This window comes from Numenius arquata, chromosome Z, assembly GCF_964106895.1.
Source record: "Numenius arquata chromosome Z, bNumArq3.hap1.1, whole genome shotgun sequence".
In the NCBI taxonomy this organism is placed as follows: Eukaryota; Metazoa; Chordata; class Aves; order Charadriiformes; family Scolopacidae; genus Numenius; species Numenius arquata.
In genome coordinates this window covers 22,189,877-22,207,731 of record NC_133616.1, presented here as the reverse complement: position 1 = coordinate 22,207,731, position 17,855 = coordinate 22,189,877, and the positions used below count along the sequence as shown (strand labels likewise).

At 40.0% G+C, this 17,855-nt stretch overlaps 1 protein-coding gene across 3 annotated transcripts in view; it reads right to left on the bottom strand.

The window, feature by feature from the left end:
• The window catches only part of ZSWIM6 (zinc finger SWIM-type containing 6), a 122,384-nt gene that overhangs the window by 25,016 nt on the left and 79,513 nt on the right, over positions 1–17,855 (bottom strand). Inside the window, exons 5-8 of one of the 3 annotated variants that reach the window (XM_074166121.1) lie at positions 7,407–7,586; positions 5,646–5,822; positions 5,220–5,366; positions 477–633 (exon numbers count right to left, since the gene is read on the bottom strand). In XM_074166121.1, coding sequence (XP_074022222.1) covers positions 477–633; positions 5,220–5,366; positions 5,646–5,822; positions 7,407–7,586 — 661 coding nt within the window. The remainder of the gene's footprint in view (positions 1–476; positions 634–5,219; positions 5,367–5,645; positions 5,823–7,406; positions 7,587–17,855) is intronic. The other 2 variants (XM_074166120.1, XM_074166122.1) reach the window with 2 other exon arrangements.

The window sequence follows — 17,855 nt, the reverse complement described above, 5'->3', positions numbered from 1 at the left end:
GCAATGGTTTTAAGTTGGAGAAGGGGAGATTTAGATTGGCTATTAGGAAAAAGTTCTTTACCATGAGGGTGGTGGAACACTGGAACAGGTTGCCCAGGGAGGTGGTTGAGGCCCCTTCCCTTGAGATATTCAAGGTGAAGCTCGACGAGGCCCTGGGCAACCTGGTCTAGTTGGGGGTGTCCCTGCTGACTGCGGGGAGGTTGGACTAGATGTCCTTTGGAGGTCCCTTCTGGCCTGGACCAATCTATGAATCTATGAAATACAGAACTGTCTTCCAGAATGAGTGAGTGGTAATTTTTTAATTCATGAATGCCTTCATCTTTTACTTTAAACATTTTCTCTCCCTTTTGTTTTTTTAAGAAATGCAAATGTGAGTTCTTATACTATTAAAACCCTGGCTTTGAAGCTGATTCAGAAAGGCAAGATAGAAAACTGCATCTAGTGAATGAAGACATATAGAATATTGCTCACTTTGCTTGGCCTTACCCGTGAAGTCTGAGAATCCATGGAAGCTCTCATCATCCACCCTGCAGGCTTCCATCAGGCTACTGAAGAGGGTGCCAACAGGGTCCAAAGGGTGTCCCACCCAACCTTCAAGATTTGTTATTGAGGTTACTCCTCTGTGGAGAAGTTCTGTGACAGAAAAGATGGAGGGAGGAGGGAAAGAGAGTGCATGTTAGCCCCTCAAAACAATTATAAAACTGATTAAAATGCTCTCAGTAGAGAATTCAAAGTATGTCCAGTAGCTTCTGCTTACAAGCAGAAAATAGTACCTTTCAGGATGAATTCATTGCTCTATTTGAGTATGTTAAAAGAGGGGAAAAAAAGGAAGAAGAATGCAGGCCAAACATTTTGAGCACTACCAAAGTGTATTATGGGTCAAAAATTTCAACTGCAGCATCTTTTGAAATCTCTTATGCAATACCAGTAACTCTTCTGAAAATGTCTGCTGAAAAATTACTGTAAAGAATTGAGAATGGTTTCCTCACTGAAAAAGACGCAGTACCACTTGTACATTTTAACTTAATCTGATGGTGCTGAAATAAATGAAAATATTCTAAAATGTTACAATTTCATAAATAAAATGAGCTTAGCTTACATCTAAATATTTATTGAAGTAACAACTCAGGATGACACCTCTTTAAAAAAAAAAAAGAACAAAATGTTTAAATGAGGTATACAAAAACAATCTGTCCTTTAAGTGGATCAAGTGCATTTTTTGTCATTCTAAAATTTCAGGCAACAAATACCTTCAGAGATACTTTGGTTTGTAGCCCTCACTCATCATTTAGTTTGAATATGAAAAAGTTATATATCATAATGAAGGAAGCATGGTTGTGGTAACAGGTTTTAGAGATTCCCCAAATGTCCTTTTTTCTTAAGTCTTATGGCAACAGCTCCCCTTTGACTCCAACTCCCAAGGTTCTTTCTCCTAGACACACACACAATTGAACTAAGATCGGATGCATTATGTGTGACCATTTCAACACTGTATACCAGCCATTACGGATGCTCTGTTTCTCTGCCTGTTACGCAGTGACTTGTACCTGCCTCCACTCTTTTGTTCGTGAAGTGCCATCTTTCTGAGTAATCATATGTATTATCACAGAGCTTTTAAATTCTGCGTCTTGCCCATTTCAATGTGTGGGGCTACAAAATGAAACAGCCACACTGTCAGGAAGGTGGGGTTTTCTAAAGAATCCACTGATATGTAATATGAAAAACAAAAAAAGTAAATCATTGTCTTACTAACAAATAGCATGTACTAAAGAAGACAAGCACAAGCAAGTAATACTACCATTGGTAAAAAAGGACTAATCACAGTAACTTCTTACTGACTCAGTTAGGCACAACAGAATAAATAGAACATAATTATGAGCTTCACTTTGGTCTCATACCAAAGACTTCAGTCCTCCAGTCCTATAGACATTTAACTTTAAATCACGTAAGAGTTTCCGCACACATCAGGTCAGTCACGTGAATAAAACCTAAGTAGAAGCATATGGTATTTGCTGAACTAAAACAAAGCTGGGCTGTAGCAGCAACATGCATCTGCTTATAGATAAGACCAGCACATTTTCAAGTAACAGAAGAGTGTTTTTTAAAAATTCCACACAGAAGAGGAAAAAAATAAAAAAGCAGTGAGTGACAACACAGAAACGACAAACTTCTGTGTTTTGGGGTAGGATGGATCATACATCATATACTCCATTTTTTATTTTTAATAACATAATATTAGTTGACAGCTATAGAAACTGCTCACAGGGAAAGACACTTAACAGAAATATTGATGTCTAGATACCGCATTGGCAACTGGGAACAAAAAGGAGCAGTACTACAACCAGGACACTTGCAGCAGACCCTTTACACCTGCCAATGGTACATACACACATATACACACAGACACAGGCCTCCTCTTCTTACCCCTCCAGCCTGAGAAGCTAGAAAACCTCTTAAGGGAACACTTGTTTAGGAAAGATACATTACATGATAAAAAAAACTTCACAAATTCTCCTAAGTAGTAATACAAAGTGTTTTTAAGTTTTGTTTAAACCTAGGATCCACAGTAGCACTCAAAAAGATCCACTTCTTCCTTGGCTACCACAGAAAGAAAAAATGGAGGCACAGAGGAATTGCCAGCTAATTCTGGGAAAACATACAATCACAGAATGGTTTACACTGGAAGGGACCTTAAAGATCATCTAGTTCCAACACTCCTGTCACTGTCACACCTCCCACTAGACCAGATTGCTCAAAACCCCATCCAGCCTGGCCCTGAACACTTCCAGGGATGGGGCACCCGCAATTTGTCTGGGCAACTGTTCCAGTGTCTCACCACCTACATAGTGAAAAATTTCTTCCCAATATCTAATCTAAGTCTACTCTCTTCCAGTTTGAAGCCATTACACTCCTTGTCCTATCACTACACGCTCTTATAAAAAGCTCCTCTCTGGCTTTCCTGTAGGCACCCTTCAGGTACCGGAAGGCTGCTATAAGGTCTTCCTGGAGCGTTCTCTTCTCCAGGCTGAACAACCCCAACTCTCTCAACCTGTCTTCATAAGATACATGCTCTAACCCTCTGATCATCTTCATGGCTCTCCTCTGGACTCACTCCAACACGTCCATGTCCTTATGTTGGGGCAGAACTCCAGGTGGGGTCTCTCAAGAGCAGAGTAGAGGGGCAGACTCACCCCCCTCAACCTGCTGGTCATGCTTCTTTTGATGCAGCCCAGGAATTCAGTTGGTTTTCTGGGCTGCCAGTGCACACTGCTGGCTCACATTAAGCTTCTCACCCACCACCACCCCCAAGCCCTTCTCCTCAGGGCTGCTCTCAATCCATTCTCTGCCCAGTCTGTATTTGTGCATCAACCTACATGCAGGACCTTGCATTTGTCCGGTTGAACTTCATGAGGTCTGCCTGGGTCCACCTCTCAAGCCCATCCAGGTCCCTTTGGCTGGCATCCCTTCCCTCCAGCGTATCAACCACTCCACACAGCTTGTGGCTTGGCAACTTTATCTGCCACTTCTCTCAGGACCCAGAGATGAATCCCATCAGGTCTCATGGACTGGTGCACCTTCAGGCTCCTCAGCTGGTCTTGAACCTCCTTCTCCCAGTCACTGTCTTTGACTTCTGTGACTTGGGCGGTGTGGTTAGAGCCCTTACCAGTGAAGACTGAGGCAAAAAAGTCTTCGAGTACTTCAGCCTTCTCCTTGTCCTGGGTGCCCAGGTTTCACGTTTCCTTCCTGAGTGGACCCACACTTTCCCTAGTCTTCCTTTTGTCACTGGCATACCTGTAGAAGCTTTTCTTGTTGCCATTGACAACCCTGGCCAGATTTATCTGGGCTTTAGCTTTCCTAACCTGACCCCTTGCTGCTCGGACAATTTTTCTGTATTCCTCCCAGGCTACCTGTCCTTGTTTCCACCCTCTGTAGGCTTCCTTTTTCTGTTAGAGATTGTTCAGGAGCTTCTTGTTCATCCATGCCGGCTTCCTGGTGTTTTTGCCTGACTTTCTCTTTGTTGGGATGCATCGCTCCTGAGCTTGGAGGAGGTGATCCTTGAATACTAACCAAGCTTTCCTGGGCCCCTCTTCCTTCCAGGGCTTTATCCCACAGTACTCCATCAAGCAGGTCCCTGAAGAGACCAAAGTCTACTCTCTTGAAGTCCAGGGTAACAAGCTTGCTGTGCGCCCTCCTCACTGCCCTAAGGATCTCAAACTCTACCATCTTGTGGTCACTGCAACCAAGGCTGCCCTTGAGCATGATATTCCCCACCAGTCTCTCGTTGCTGGTACACACACTTGAAAAATTTACATATACTGGTATGTACTTCACACTGGTATTTTTGCCTACAATGCATGAAGATAAACATAGTTAAAAGCAGAAATTAAGAGCTACATTAAAATTTGAATGAAGGGATTCCTGTAGCAGCTGAAAAAGTAATTCCATTTTTCCATGTGCATTCTTTAACCACAAAGCCATCCCTTCTTCCACTGACTCTTCAAACTAACAAAGTTCAATGTGGGATTATATTGCGTAGCAAGAATCACGTGGCACAGAAACTGTATCTGAAGGAGAATGTTCCTTCAAAAAAAAAAAAAAAAAGAACTGAAACCGGCATAATGCTCGTCAGAGGAACACCACAGGACATTTTATAAACAGTGTTTCAAACCAAAAACAAGCAATCCAACTTTACTCAGAAATACATTATTTTAAGCATTATAAGAGACTCTTTTGGAACAAACTGCCAAATTTGATTAATTTCTATAGTGCAGATTTTGCCTCATTGTTGCCCTCAATGTCAGCTTTGGGCTTACACCTCAGAAATATATAGTTCATCTAATTTATATGTCAGAGAAAAAAAAATATTTTACATACCTGACATGCCAAATGCAAAGCTTCATTTAAAATCCTGTAAATTACACGGGGTGAATATTTTCACTGTGTAACCAAAAACTCTGATTGGGATAAAGGCTCCATCGTGACAGACACATTGCAGAAGACAGAACTGAGCCCTTGCCCTGCACTGCTCACAATGCAGCTTACAGAAAACCTCCAGCATCCAGAATGTGACATTACCACTACAATCATTTGAACTGAATAACTCAGTTAAAGTCACCCCTTTCACTTGAATTTCAGAACTGGTTCTCATGCAAAATTCCAGTACAGTGTTATTGTCACCTCAGCACGTCCTCTGTCCTTCTCTCTTCCCCACCATTTACCTTTCTTCTGAGCCCGGAACATTTCCAGCTGTTTCTGCTGCTGCCTTCTTAGCGTATTAACAATAGCTATTGCTAGCCTCAGTGCTTCTCGTGGGTATCCATGAGATCGTAATGCGTCCACCCTTGCACAGGCTGTAGGAACATGTTCTAAAATGGAGAAAACAATTGAGGAATAGCAATGGTTCCATGTCTGCAATGGCCTGTTTCGCTACGTTACTCAAAAGGACTTTTTTGTTTATTTTTTTTTGTTTTTAAAACTATGCAAGAGAGACTTAAAGGACTACTTCTGAGCCAGCATTTCAAGGGAGCCTCTGTTCTTTTTGCCAGACTTTTCATTCATCTCCCAACCATCCCCCCAAAAATAATGCCATAGAAAATGAACAAAGCAGCAAGTCATGGAAACGTCTTTCCGGTTTAGCCACTTACCATGCCAGAGGGGCCACCCGTGAGAGTCAAAGAGCGAGTTTTCAGTGTCGTCATGGTAACAGTAGTTGGTGTATAGGTCACTGCTGATAATGTGCTGTAAGTGGCTGTCCTGCCAGTGCAGATCGCACGCCTCAATGGCTCGAGTGAACACCGTCCGATGTGGCCTGTTCGATGAATCTGTCATTTTCACAAGTTCAGAAAGCTGCATCAGCTTTTACTCATTCATATGTGAATCAGTCATTCACAGTATTCTTGTCTTCTACCTATTCACCAGCCCCCAACCGACAGCAGCCTGCCTTACCCCCCCTACACCGAGCACAGATGATATTTCACATGCTATTATTATCCAATGGCTCAGATGAAATATGTGCCATTCACTTTGCATTCAGAGAGAGATCTACAAACCAGCGTGGCTGATGCTAAACAGGACTTTGCAGAGGGAACAGCTAGAGATGAAGGACATACAACAACGTGTACAGAATTCCCCTAGAAACAAACTAGAAAGTGTATGGCACACAGCTACCCAATCATCCCCAGCGTCTCTCCTCCTCAGACCCAGTGCTGCCAGGTTGAGAGATAGATAAACACCACATGGAAGATTTTCAGTTGTTCTCTGTGAGAAGTAACATTAACTTTGAGCACTTGTGTAACTTTTATTGTCATAAACATATACTAATGCTGTAAAGAAAGTGAGGTACTGAGGCCATGGGACTGATATAATCCTTACTGGACAACCTCCTATGGCAAAATCGTTCTGTTGACATGGCACTATGTCTATGAACGTTGAGATGCTGTGTCAGTGACCACTAGCCTGCCCAGGTTGAGCTGAACACCACGAGATACAGAAAGCAAAACACCTCTGTAGGGAGTTATATGTTGAATGAACTTCTATCCCTGACTAGCTATGAGATTTAAAACTGAAACTAGTCCATTTCCTTCAGAGGTAATCTTCCAAGAACAAGGAACAAGGAAAAACCCATCTAAGTCCAAATCTGCCACCTCCCATGCATTTAGTTTTAACTTTGTCATACTTATATGAAATACATATCAAAATACTGAGGGGTTTGAGGATTATGAGGGTTTTCGCCAGGTAAGTATCCTGCATCTTCCCCAGTTATTAGCAAAGTAGCCATCTTTGCTTGAAGAGGACTGGACAAGGCTTCTGTCAGATTTGATAATCACATTTTAGATTAGAAAGCATGATATTGAGTAAGAAGAGACACCTCCTCCAAGATGGCAGTGTTGCCACTGCACAACCCCCCAACACCTGGTGATGCAGACTGTACATACAGAGCACATCTCACAGATAGCTGCTTTAGTTTCTCACACACCCAAGTTTAATGCAGTTGCAACAGATCTCTCTTTAAATAGATACTCAAAGGCTTTGTAACTGCAAACAAAATAAAAACCCCAACACCAGAAGGAATACAAGATTACAGTCAAGCAAAGAAACAGGCTTTTATATGACATACTTCAAGGACATCCAATTTTCATGCAACATGTATTTAGAAGCACCAAGTGAAAAGTTAGAAGACCTAACTAAACACAAATACTTGTTTTGAAAACATTGCAGCCCCAGCACAAAAAAACTACCTATTTATCCCTTCTGCTAGGATAGTATTAGTGAAAATAATTTTGGCTGGTCAATCCTCAACAAGAAAGTTACTTGTCCCAGGAAAGAGTGCTGAATTCTGCAAGGCTAGGGTATATAAGATAGAGGTTATATTATATGTTGCAGTCAGTGCATATGTTTAGGCTCACCTTGGTTAGCATTTGCACCCTGAGGCAAAGCATTGGTTAAATTGGGCAGCTCGTTTCCATGGTTTCCATCTTCCCAGGGACAAACATCCACACTGTTCCATTTTTTCAGCTGTTTTAGCCAACTGGCCTTCTGCTCCAACTTGCAGTGGGGATTTAAGACTATACACATCCACAGAGCACCTGATTTTAAAAAAATTGCTAAATTATGTTTTCTATTAAAAATGCGGCAGCCAATGACTAATTGCAAACTTCTATACTGTAACACTTTTTTCTCCCCTTAAAGGCTACACTGCTTGCTTCCCAGCTATGTCTAACACCAGGCAGACTGAGTTCCTGATGTATGATCTTGGAGCTGGTGTGGCCCACCTGAAGCAGTTGAAAAACAGTTCCAAGCCAACCTTCTCAATTAAAAGGCATTAAGAGGTCTTTTGTATTAGAAAATCCAGAGTTCACAATGTATGGCTCATCAGACAGGAACATCAGTCAAAAGCAAACAAGAATTCACAAAAAGTTACAGCAGGAAATTACCCAAGTTCTTCTTCTAATTTTTGTACCAGAAGCAAATGTTGTTTTCTACGAACAAGAACTATGTATCTTCCAGCTTCATATTACAGGAACCAAAGAAGTGCATTAGTAAGACATGTATTTTGTAAACATTTTCACACTCAGAACCCAGCAGAAGTACTGCTGATCACGTAATTCATTCCCAAACACATTTGGGTCTCAGAGATCCAGTAAACACCAGTTTTGTGCTGTCTAATAGGAATAAGACACTTTTACTGCAATTACTTCAGTAACTTGGTTACAGTAGAAAATTTGTTTTACATTTTCTGTTTACAGAGCTCAAAAGGAAAGCTAATTTGAGCTGACATTTCACACATACCATCACTTTGGAACCTGCTCCCTGAGACTACATAGCAGGGCAGGCATAAATATATCAGGGGCTCTAGCAACAACTTTCAAATAGAAAGATTTTTCTCTGAAATCAGCTGTCTCTTCATCAGTGTGAACTTTGACAGAAGCATGAAGACATCTGAAAGTACTGTTTAGCAACAGTTCATTTGCTCATTAAGAACGTGCCTTATACACTACACTTACAACAGATTTAAAGAATATGCTCCAACTATGCAATCTTTGTGACAGGCTGAAAAAAAAAAATAAAAAATGCAGCTGGTTCTTCTAGGATAATAAAATTCTCACATTCAAGTATTCTTTTGCTAAGTAAGAATGCAAAATGGATACCCAGAGCACAGCTCATCACATTACATTCATTCCTAAAGTAACTCACATGTCAGTATGCCACAGCACAGGAGCCAGTGGAAACACAGCTTGATCCTTAAGGATCCTGCAAGTCCCCTGGCTACTCAGAACAACATGGAATGGGGAAGTAGTATCAAAGAAATCTGAAAACCACAACAAAATATGATATGGTACAGTGCAGAACACCACAGTGACACTACACTACTACAGATTATTACTGCACAGTAGTGAAATACAGTACAGCAAGTGTTTTGGGGTTTTGTTTTGCTTTGGTGTTTTAAGTCTGAAACTTGCCATGGGAGTGAATAAGACCAATACCATTTTTAAAAACCTCTTGTAAAAACAAATCATATGACTTTCTTTAGACACACTCGCTAACATGCTTCACTCTCCAGAGTCAAATTACAACTGGTTCTTACTATTAAGCATCAATGCATCCAGCACTAAGACAGAACAACTACATTTCTTGCAGTCTGCAAAACAAAACAGAAGATAGGGCATATTGGGAAGCCTTGGAGAATAGTTAACTTGCTTATTTACTTTCAAAATCAAGTATCACTTGAGAGCAGTAAGGAGACAGTGTACCCTTAGGGATCTAACAAAAAAAAAAAAAAAAACCAACACCCAAAACAAGTTAATACTTTGTAACCGGATTCCCAGTGTTTTCAGACTGAAGCAAAAGCAAAGTGGAAGACCTTATCTGCATTTAGTACTTCAATCACCCAGCAAAGTGGAACACTTACTGTTACTGATTACACCATGCCCCTAGAAAATGAGTGGCCTTTTCTTTTTCAACGTCTTAGAAACACTGCTAGAGGCAAAGCAATTCACTTTCTGCCTTCAGAAGCTCCACTATGAGTTCGGTATGTCGAAGAGGCAGGAGAGGGAAGAGATACCCCAAAGTTCAAAAATCCTTTAAAAACTTCTTTGGTTTAAAGAGGAAAACTATGTCAAGCATAACGTCATCGTTAGCAGCAATTGTCTCAAAAACCCAGGCTATTTTTATGTAAATGATGCACAAGAACAAGAGTATTTCTAATAAACCTTACACACAAACCACTTAAAATTTCAATAGAGCCCAACTGCACGCAGGGACTTCAGGGCGAGCTGCATGCAGATCTGAGATCTCACCCAGCTTTCACGGCTGCCCAATTCCCTGCAGGAAGAGGAGTGTGAGACAAAACTTCCCCATGAGAAGAGAAGGGAACAGAAAGAGCCTCAGGCTCAGCTCCTGTAGCGCTACAAAGGCTGCCATCTGGGAGAAGGATGCATAATGCCAATGACCCCACACTCTTCAGCCTATTTGGGTTTCTGGGTTTTTTGGTTGGGCTTTTTTGTGTGGGTGATTCCTCCCTCCTCCTCCCCTCCACATCTCGCGTGTGTGCACGCTTGCCTGTATTCATATTTCTTCCTCCCCCTGCCCCCTAAACACCTTCCCCCTCCCTTGACATCTGCTCCATTCTGGCTCTTTCAATTCACCGGTTCCTGTCCTGCTCCTAGCGCTGAAAAGTCTAAGGAAAAATTTCACTAGTGCCCAGGCTTTTATTACATGCAAACTGGAAGGACCATGGAGTATATTTTTATAATTTCACTGTGGTGCTGCTCCATGGAAGTCTCCCTGAGCTGGCCCTTAAATGTCACCACCAACCTGAAGGTTTACGCTGACCACAAACAAGAGATTCTCTATTTTTTGCCTAATGTCTCCCATACCAGGAGACTGCTCATCAGCTCATCACACTTGTCCCTTACCACGGATAAGACTTAAAGAAAAATGAAGGGCAGCTAGTTGTAATCTGTGGGGAACATACCTAAATCCATTTCTAGTGACTTCAGCCTGGAAACTGCTGTTGGCAAGAGTCTATACTCAAAAGAAGCTTCCCAAAATACATTCCTGGCATTCTCAAGTTTACCTGTTTGACTAGGTTTAACGATGTCACCAATACCACCTGCACTATTAGCATGTCTCATTAAATGAGGAAAAAAAAAAAAGCCACAAAAAACCCAAAACAAACCAAAACTCAGAGAATCACTTTGTGTTTACACAGTTTGTTTTTCTCTCTAACACAGCTCACTCTCTTCTTCCTGTCTCTCTTTCCCCAGGTACCAGCTATCTTTTCATACTGATTCTCAGCAGCCTGACACATCTTTCCCCTGGAACTACACACTACTAAACCAAAAGTAAGTTCTGATTTGTATTCCTTGACTGTTACCTATGTCTTTCCAATACCAAATTCCTCACGGCACAGTGGCAAAATGATCACAACCCAATATACCAAATCTTTTCCCCCAGAAGATAACTGGAAAATAAAACATGCTGTGACTGCAATTTGATATTAATTTCACAAAGGAATGAGTATTAGAACTGTTATACTGCCATGAGGAATTGCCTATTTTGGTTCAGCTCTAATTCTCTTGGACCTAGAAAAAAACAGCTTTGCCCAAACAGACTTTTGGTTCAGACAGCCCTCCTTTTGAAAATCCACAGTTGTCATTCCTCTTTAGCGTGCCTTACACCACAAAAAAAAAAGTTACACTGCTGCTGCACACAATGCATGCCTGCCTTCTACATAGAGGGGAATGTAAGTACTTTTGTGTATCTCAGTAGACAGCCATACCTTTGAATTCATGGGGGAGAAAGGGACAGCATGCCTTTACACTGATCAGGATGTAAATATGCTAATTGGAAAACAAAGAAGTATTCAGTCACTGTAAACGTAGATGTTGCTGTAATTACACATCCTGTGTATGCATATATTCATAAAGCCAAAGGAAGAGCAAGGAATGTATACAGACTCCCCCCGAGAGATTAAGCATTGCTCAGTTTTCATAAATCCCATTATATTTCACTCTTGCTCCAGTAAATGGGAAGGTGGTGATGGAAACAGTGTTAGTGAGGGACTAGGACACTGACCATGACTGAAGAGCCAGCATACGGTTCTGCTTGACTGATTACAGTCTTCCCATGAAATCTGCTTTTACTAGAAATATTGCACTAACTTGTCAGGCCTGCTGTGTAGCTAACCTTGGGTCAGCATTTACAATACCTGTATAAACACAGCTGAGACCTGGCCTTTGCTTTGAAATTTTGCATTTAATATACTTAAGTTCAATCCATTAATTTGTAAACTTAAAATATGTAAGAAACAGATATACAACTACTGTGACATTTCTTTGCCCTCCCCATTAAAGTACATCTCTTTCTTAAAAAATAAACACCCATAAGCTACCAGGTTAGTAGCATTTGAACATTTCAAAGAAAATGGAGCCAGGTTTGTGCAACAGACAAATCAGCTTCAGCGCTTGCTGTACACTTGCCACTGTGCCCCATTTGAGCCTAATCAGTTCTATGACAAAAGCATCATTTTCCAGCATTGGAAGTGCCAGAACAGAAACAGCAGAACCTATGACCCCTTTCAAGTAGAAGTGTCAGCAAAGGATTTTAAAGTGGTTTACACCTGTTTTTTAAACACATATACACTTTCACTGGGACAGCCACTTGGAAACCTCAAAGAAGGTAGTGTATGGTATTTACTGCTTCTCAATGAGAAGGGCAAGTGCCTTCAGAATGACTGGCAAAGCCACCTTCCTCCTCCAGGCACGGAGAGATCTCCATTAGAACAAAGCACAATCAGAAGTCCCACTGGAGAATGCTCCAATTAAACAGTTGCTTTTATGGAATAGTGAAGATAGGCAAAGCACTTCAGTGCTGTTCTCTCCTCGATAAGAACCCCAAGGAAAAGTACTCTCAGTATTCAGTTGGATCCAAGTTGCAATTTTATTCATAAAAACAGTTCCTTAATGCATCCTGGTTTCTCTGTGCAGCCTTCAGAAAAAACAGGCTTTCTATGGGTGCTGTGTTTCTTGAAGAACAGAATGTTTCATTTTGCTCTAATTCATTCTATTACTGAATTAAACTTTGATGTATTGGTCTTGACAAGTGCTTCATGCTGACTGTATTGTGTATGATAGTATAATCACTCCCCATGCATTTCACACTAGCTGGCTGATTAATGCAATAGATTACCTGCAGCACTGATGGCAAGAAGGAATCATTGCCCTTCTGCACACAAAACTCTGAATGTGCATTAGAGGGAGTGGAGCTGTAACCCATGGACAAAAAAAAAAAAATAATCCCTAATTCCTTAAGCTTCCCCTTCTCTCTTGCTGCATACTGCTGCTCCAAGGGTTAAAGGCACATGAAAGGATACCGGTATTTACATATTGAGTTTCTATTCTAAGCTATCATCAACTACATGCTCTGATCTCTGTGTGCCAAGCAACAAAAATCTCCTGCTCCCATCTTCCTACATTTTCAGCTTTTAGCACAATGGAAAAAAAGAACAAAGCACTTCTGTCATTTGCATGAGCCCGTTGTTCTGGGTTATGCCTTTTTGAGTTTGCTTTAAAAACTTCTGCATCTTTGCAGATACTCTGCCACTTGACCAAAGGGTTTCATATAAGAGCATAAAATTGCTTGAAAGGTGCAGTTTACAGTATCATATCCTAAGACTACAATCTCCCTAAGAGAGCACTTAGGATCTGTCACATGTCCATTAGATGCCCCTCTATGCACCTACAGTACCCTATAACCTAGCCACTGTAGCAAGGCATGGGATATTCATCTACAAAGGTAGAGGAACACGAAGTAATTACAAATTAACATCTCTGATTAACCTCCCTAATATTCACAAAACCATTCGTTTGTTCATAATCAACTGAAGGTACAAGCATTGCTAATACTAGAACAAATAGTACAAAAATACTCCTTTATGTGTATCTTAATATGATTCTTCACAATTTTAAGTGGCTGCCAATATTTACAGCTAAGTGGTAAACATGAAGTGTACTCCTGACCAAAACAGAGGTCAGATATTTTATCAAATATTTTAACTGGTAATATATTCTCAGCAGTCATAGTCTATTTTCAGATACTTTCACAATTTTCAGGAAAAAAAAAGTTAATGTGACTACTAACTATAAATACCCTAACCTACCTCTATTTAAATTTATCACTGAGATGAATGAATTCCTCTCATGGTTAATTTTTTTAGGAAGATGCAAAACTGGAAAGTTTGGTAAGTTCATCAAACGAAAGACATTCATAAAAGAAAGGGATGGAAATACCTCTTGTTTTCTTATGAAAAGTAGAGCAATGTAAACAGTCCCTTGCATAGAGGGAAATTTAGAAAAAAAAGTGATTGCCACAGCTATGCTTACAGAATGTAAATAACACACTGTAACTGGGCAGAAGAACACATTATGATTGTCTAGTCTGAATTTTTTCCTACTCAGAGATTTCCCGAGTTACTTTCATCTTCCAGTCCAAAAGTGATTGTTAAGTTTTCACAAAACCAGAATACTTTAATTAAGGTTTCTAATACAAGAATTTAGCACAGCTCCTGATTAGCTGATCTACTGCCTGGCTACTGCAATTCAAAATTCTAAGCTTATTTCTAGTTTTCTAGTTAAATTTGTCCAGCTCCAATTACAATTTTCAGCTAACTTTTGTTTGCTTGGCAGAAGTGTCTTCCCTATACATTTTTTAGTCTACATAGTTATGCTAAATTATGAAGGATTTCCTTTGTCTTGCTTTGACAGACCTGAGCCAACTGAGATTCTTGCAACTTTCACTTTAATTTGCTTTACCAATTTTTCAGTTCAGTTCAGGCCACAATGAGTTTTGTACCAGTTCCAATACAGAACTATTTTTTAGGACATTTATAAGTCAATCAGTTCAACAGCTTAAGAATAAGAACTTCAAAAACTGTTTTAATGTGGGTACTTCAAAAAATTTGGCTCCTGTTGGAAAAGTACTTTCCATCCAACTGAACTAAATGGGAACCCAAACTTTCTGTATGGCATTAAAAATAAGCCCCTCAAGCTATGGTTATAGACTAAAGTTAATTACTTTCACCATTATTCTTCAAATCTGATAAATGTCACAGGAAAGAATACCCTCTTTGAAAATAGCTCCCACTTACTGTCATACTCTGGCCTCATATACCCTCATTTCAAATACCATTATGGCACATGCCAATAATGGAGGAAGGAAATCATCCTCAGAGAAGATGTACAGAACCCACCTTCACAGAACTGCAGCCTGGCTTCATTCACCAGGGAAATGAAAGTGATAGCAACACCGAGACACTCTAGGGCCATGATAGCAATTTCTTTAAGTTGCCACCCATAACTCAGGCCCTAGTGCAGCAAAACTGTCCTCTGACATGAACTCAGAAGTACTGTTAATTTACTGCCTCCAATAGCACAAATCATTTTGATACACTGACATATATTAACAGCTTATCATGTGGAAGACTAGGTGTAACCTGAAGTGCATCAACCGAAGGTACATGTGTTTTGTAAATGTATGGCAACCACACCATGGCAGTTAAGACTAAACAAAATGAAAGTAAGAGAAGGATTATCAGTTTAGCAAAGACAGTCTACTGGGTATGATACAGTTGAAGACACAAATATGTGTAAGATATCACTCTACCTAGAACTCCCGCATTGAAAGTCCAAGGAAAGTGGTGCAAAGCCACTTTCCACCCCCTTTGAAACATAAGTCTTCCTACAGCTTTCACTTCACATCAGAAACGTATTTGTACTATGTGTAACTGATTAATCTAAACTTAGAAATTTGAAGTTAACTTCATTTTCTACAGGTGCAGGGCACTGGTACTCTCCTTAGCTTTAAAGCCAAACATGACGCAATTAGAGCTTTGGATACTCAAAAAAATAATGAAAGTATGGATATAAGCTTGGCACTCAAATTTGAAACTCAGAGCCTTGCTGTACCATTTTTTAAATACCATAAAATATGGGGAAAAGTGAATGTTTCTATTGCATAGCTGATCCTAAAGGGATTTCATGAAGTATGCAGCTCTACTAAAATGGTATTAGAGCACAAAAGCTGTAATGAATGCTTAACTTTAGTGATTCTTTTCCATAGCAGCCCTGAAGTAGTCTTGAAATCTGGCATCAGGAAGGAATTTCTCTAGGGGCATACTGGCAACAACCCTGGCTGCTTTTGTCCTTTTTTCCCCCTCCACTTAAGTACTGAGCAGAGATAATCTGTTTAGAACAGCTGGCATGTCCCATTCATAGAAGTTTGTCTCTCTAATTGCAAAGGGAAGGAATGCCTGAGATAGGAACACAGATGGAGAATAGCTTCATTTAGTTAAGGTTAAAAGAATCTAACTTGTTGTTTTCTAGAGATGAATATAAACTTTCATCAGAAAAACTGAGTGGTTTCTAAATCAAAAATGCATTATTTAACACTCAATCATTAGTTTGCTCATGGCAAAATGGTAATTAAATCTCTCTTAATTAATCTATAATGATTCCTTGACTAAACTCAACATTTAGAATTAAGTTTTAGATGAGGAGCAAAGTGTTACTAAAAAAAATTTAGGCAAGATCCTTCAGGACATATATTGTACTATTTCTCCACATGATATGATCTTGTAAAATATTTCAGTTTTAAAATTTAACACAAAAATGTATCCCTCTAATCCAAAAAGTGGCCAAAATATGAGCAAATGTGAACTTAAGTAGATCATCAGGCTGTTCCAAGATTTAAAAAGCAGCCCACAACAGGGCTAAGTGCTAAAGTGCTAGTGAAAAACTATGCAGACCTCTAGAACTGCTAAGGCAAAGGCATGTTATTCCACTCAGGAAACACCTTTATGACAATAATCCATTTAGTATGCATAACAGAAAGGATTCTAAGAATGTTACTCATGGCAATATCATGAGAGGTTCCTACATTTAAAAACTTTAGATACCAGTAAGTGGTTGAAGTAGACAGGAGAAGCTTATGCATTAAAATGCGGAGACTACCCAGCTGGAAGTACAGAATACCTTTTAAGTTCTCCTCAACATCATAAAATAAGAGGACCAACAGAGACCAGAATCAGCATGATGCAAACCCAGAATACATTCGCCAATTTTATCCACTGCCCTGCCTTGCAAGAGCTCTTGAGGCACACCCTCTTCCTCATGACACAGCCATCATATTTTTGTTCAGCAAGAAACTAATTCTTGACTTAAAAACATCCAGCTCTCCTCCTCCTTAAACTGTTCTTAAATATCAAAATGGAGGAAATCCACTAGAAATGTTTGTTTTGAAACATGTAAATTATGTGGAGTTTCTGCACCATGAAGGAAAGCAAGAGGATATAAAGATACTGAAAATGGTAGTTCACAAAGAAAATCTGATCCTGTAATCTACGTGTTGACAAGCTGTTGGGCTCCGTCACTCCACCAAGCAGTAGATACTTGTCTTAGATTCTTCTACTTGACTGCTTTCATCAGATTAAGCATCTGGGATTTAATTTAACAGTTTCAGCTTTATTAAGCTGTCACAAGAGCAGCCCCGCTTTGATAACAGTAGCTGCTCCAATTATGGCTTGGTTTAGGGTTGACAAGTATAATGATTCATTCGTGGCACATGAGAAGCAATAAAAGGTTGTTTTGCATTACAGCTTTAAAAATGTGGGCACTTTTTTCATTTAATTTGTCACTTAGCTTTTGCTAAGAGGACATTTAAATTGCAGTAAAAGGCAAATGGGGCTTTTAGTTTAAATGTAATCCCCATATTTAAATGATCTGTAATGGCGCAGTGTTTGAGTGGGAACACTATTGTTTCACAGTGGGCCCTGGTGGTGACATGTGACATTTGTATTCAGGTCCTGCATTATCCATGTGGCTAAAGGGCTTCCAATTTCATTTCACAGCCAGAAGCCTGCAGAAAACACCAATTAACTTGCAGATCCCATTTGCCGGCAAAACTCAGCCTCTTCCTGATGTCTGGCATCTGGCAGTGCTCAATGTTTAATTCCAAAGCAGAGCCTCGCAGCCATCACAGTCCCTGGGCCAGGCCACAAAGTCAAATTTTCCCCTTTTTTTTTAAGGAAATCTTTTCACTTTTGTAGAGAACACAGCAACTTTTACTTAATTTTTCATGGATGAATATTAACAAATTTCTGCTGTAGTAAGATTGCATGGTCCATTTTTTCCCTCTAGACCCCAAAGAAGGTTAACTGACCTTCTCATCAAATCAGAGACCTCAGCTCAACAGGCATCAGCAGATATTTACTGTGCATTTCCATATCCCCCCATTTTACCAATGCAATTTAATTAAAAAGGGAAACCAGGGGCTTCTGACAATTAATCATTCTGATATAC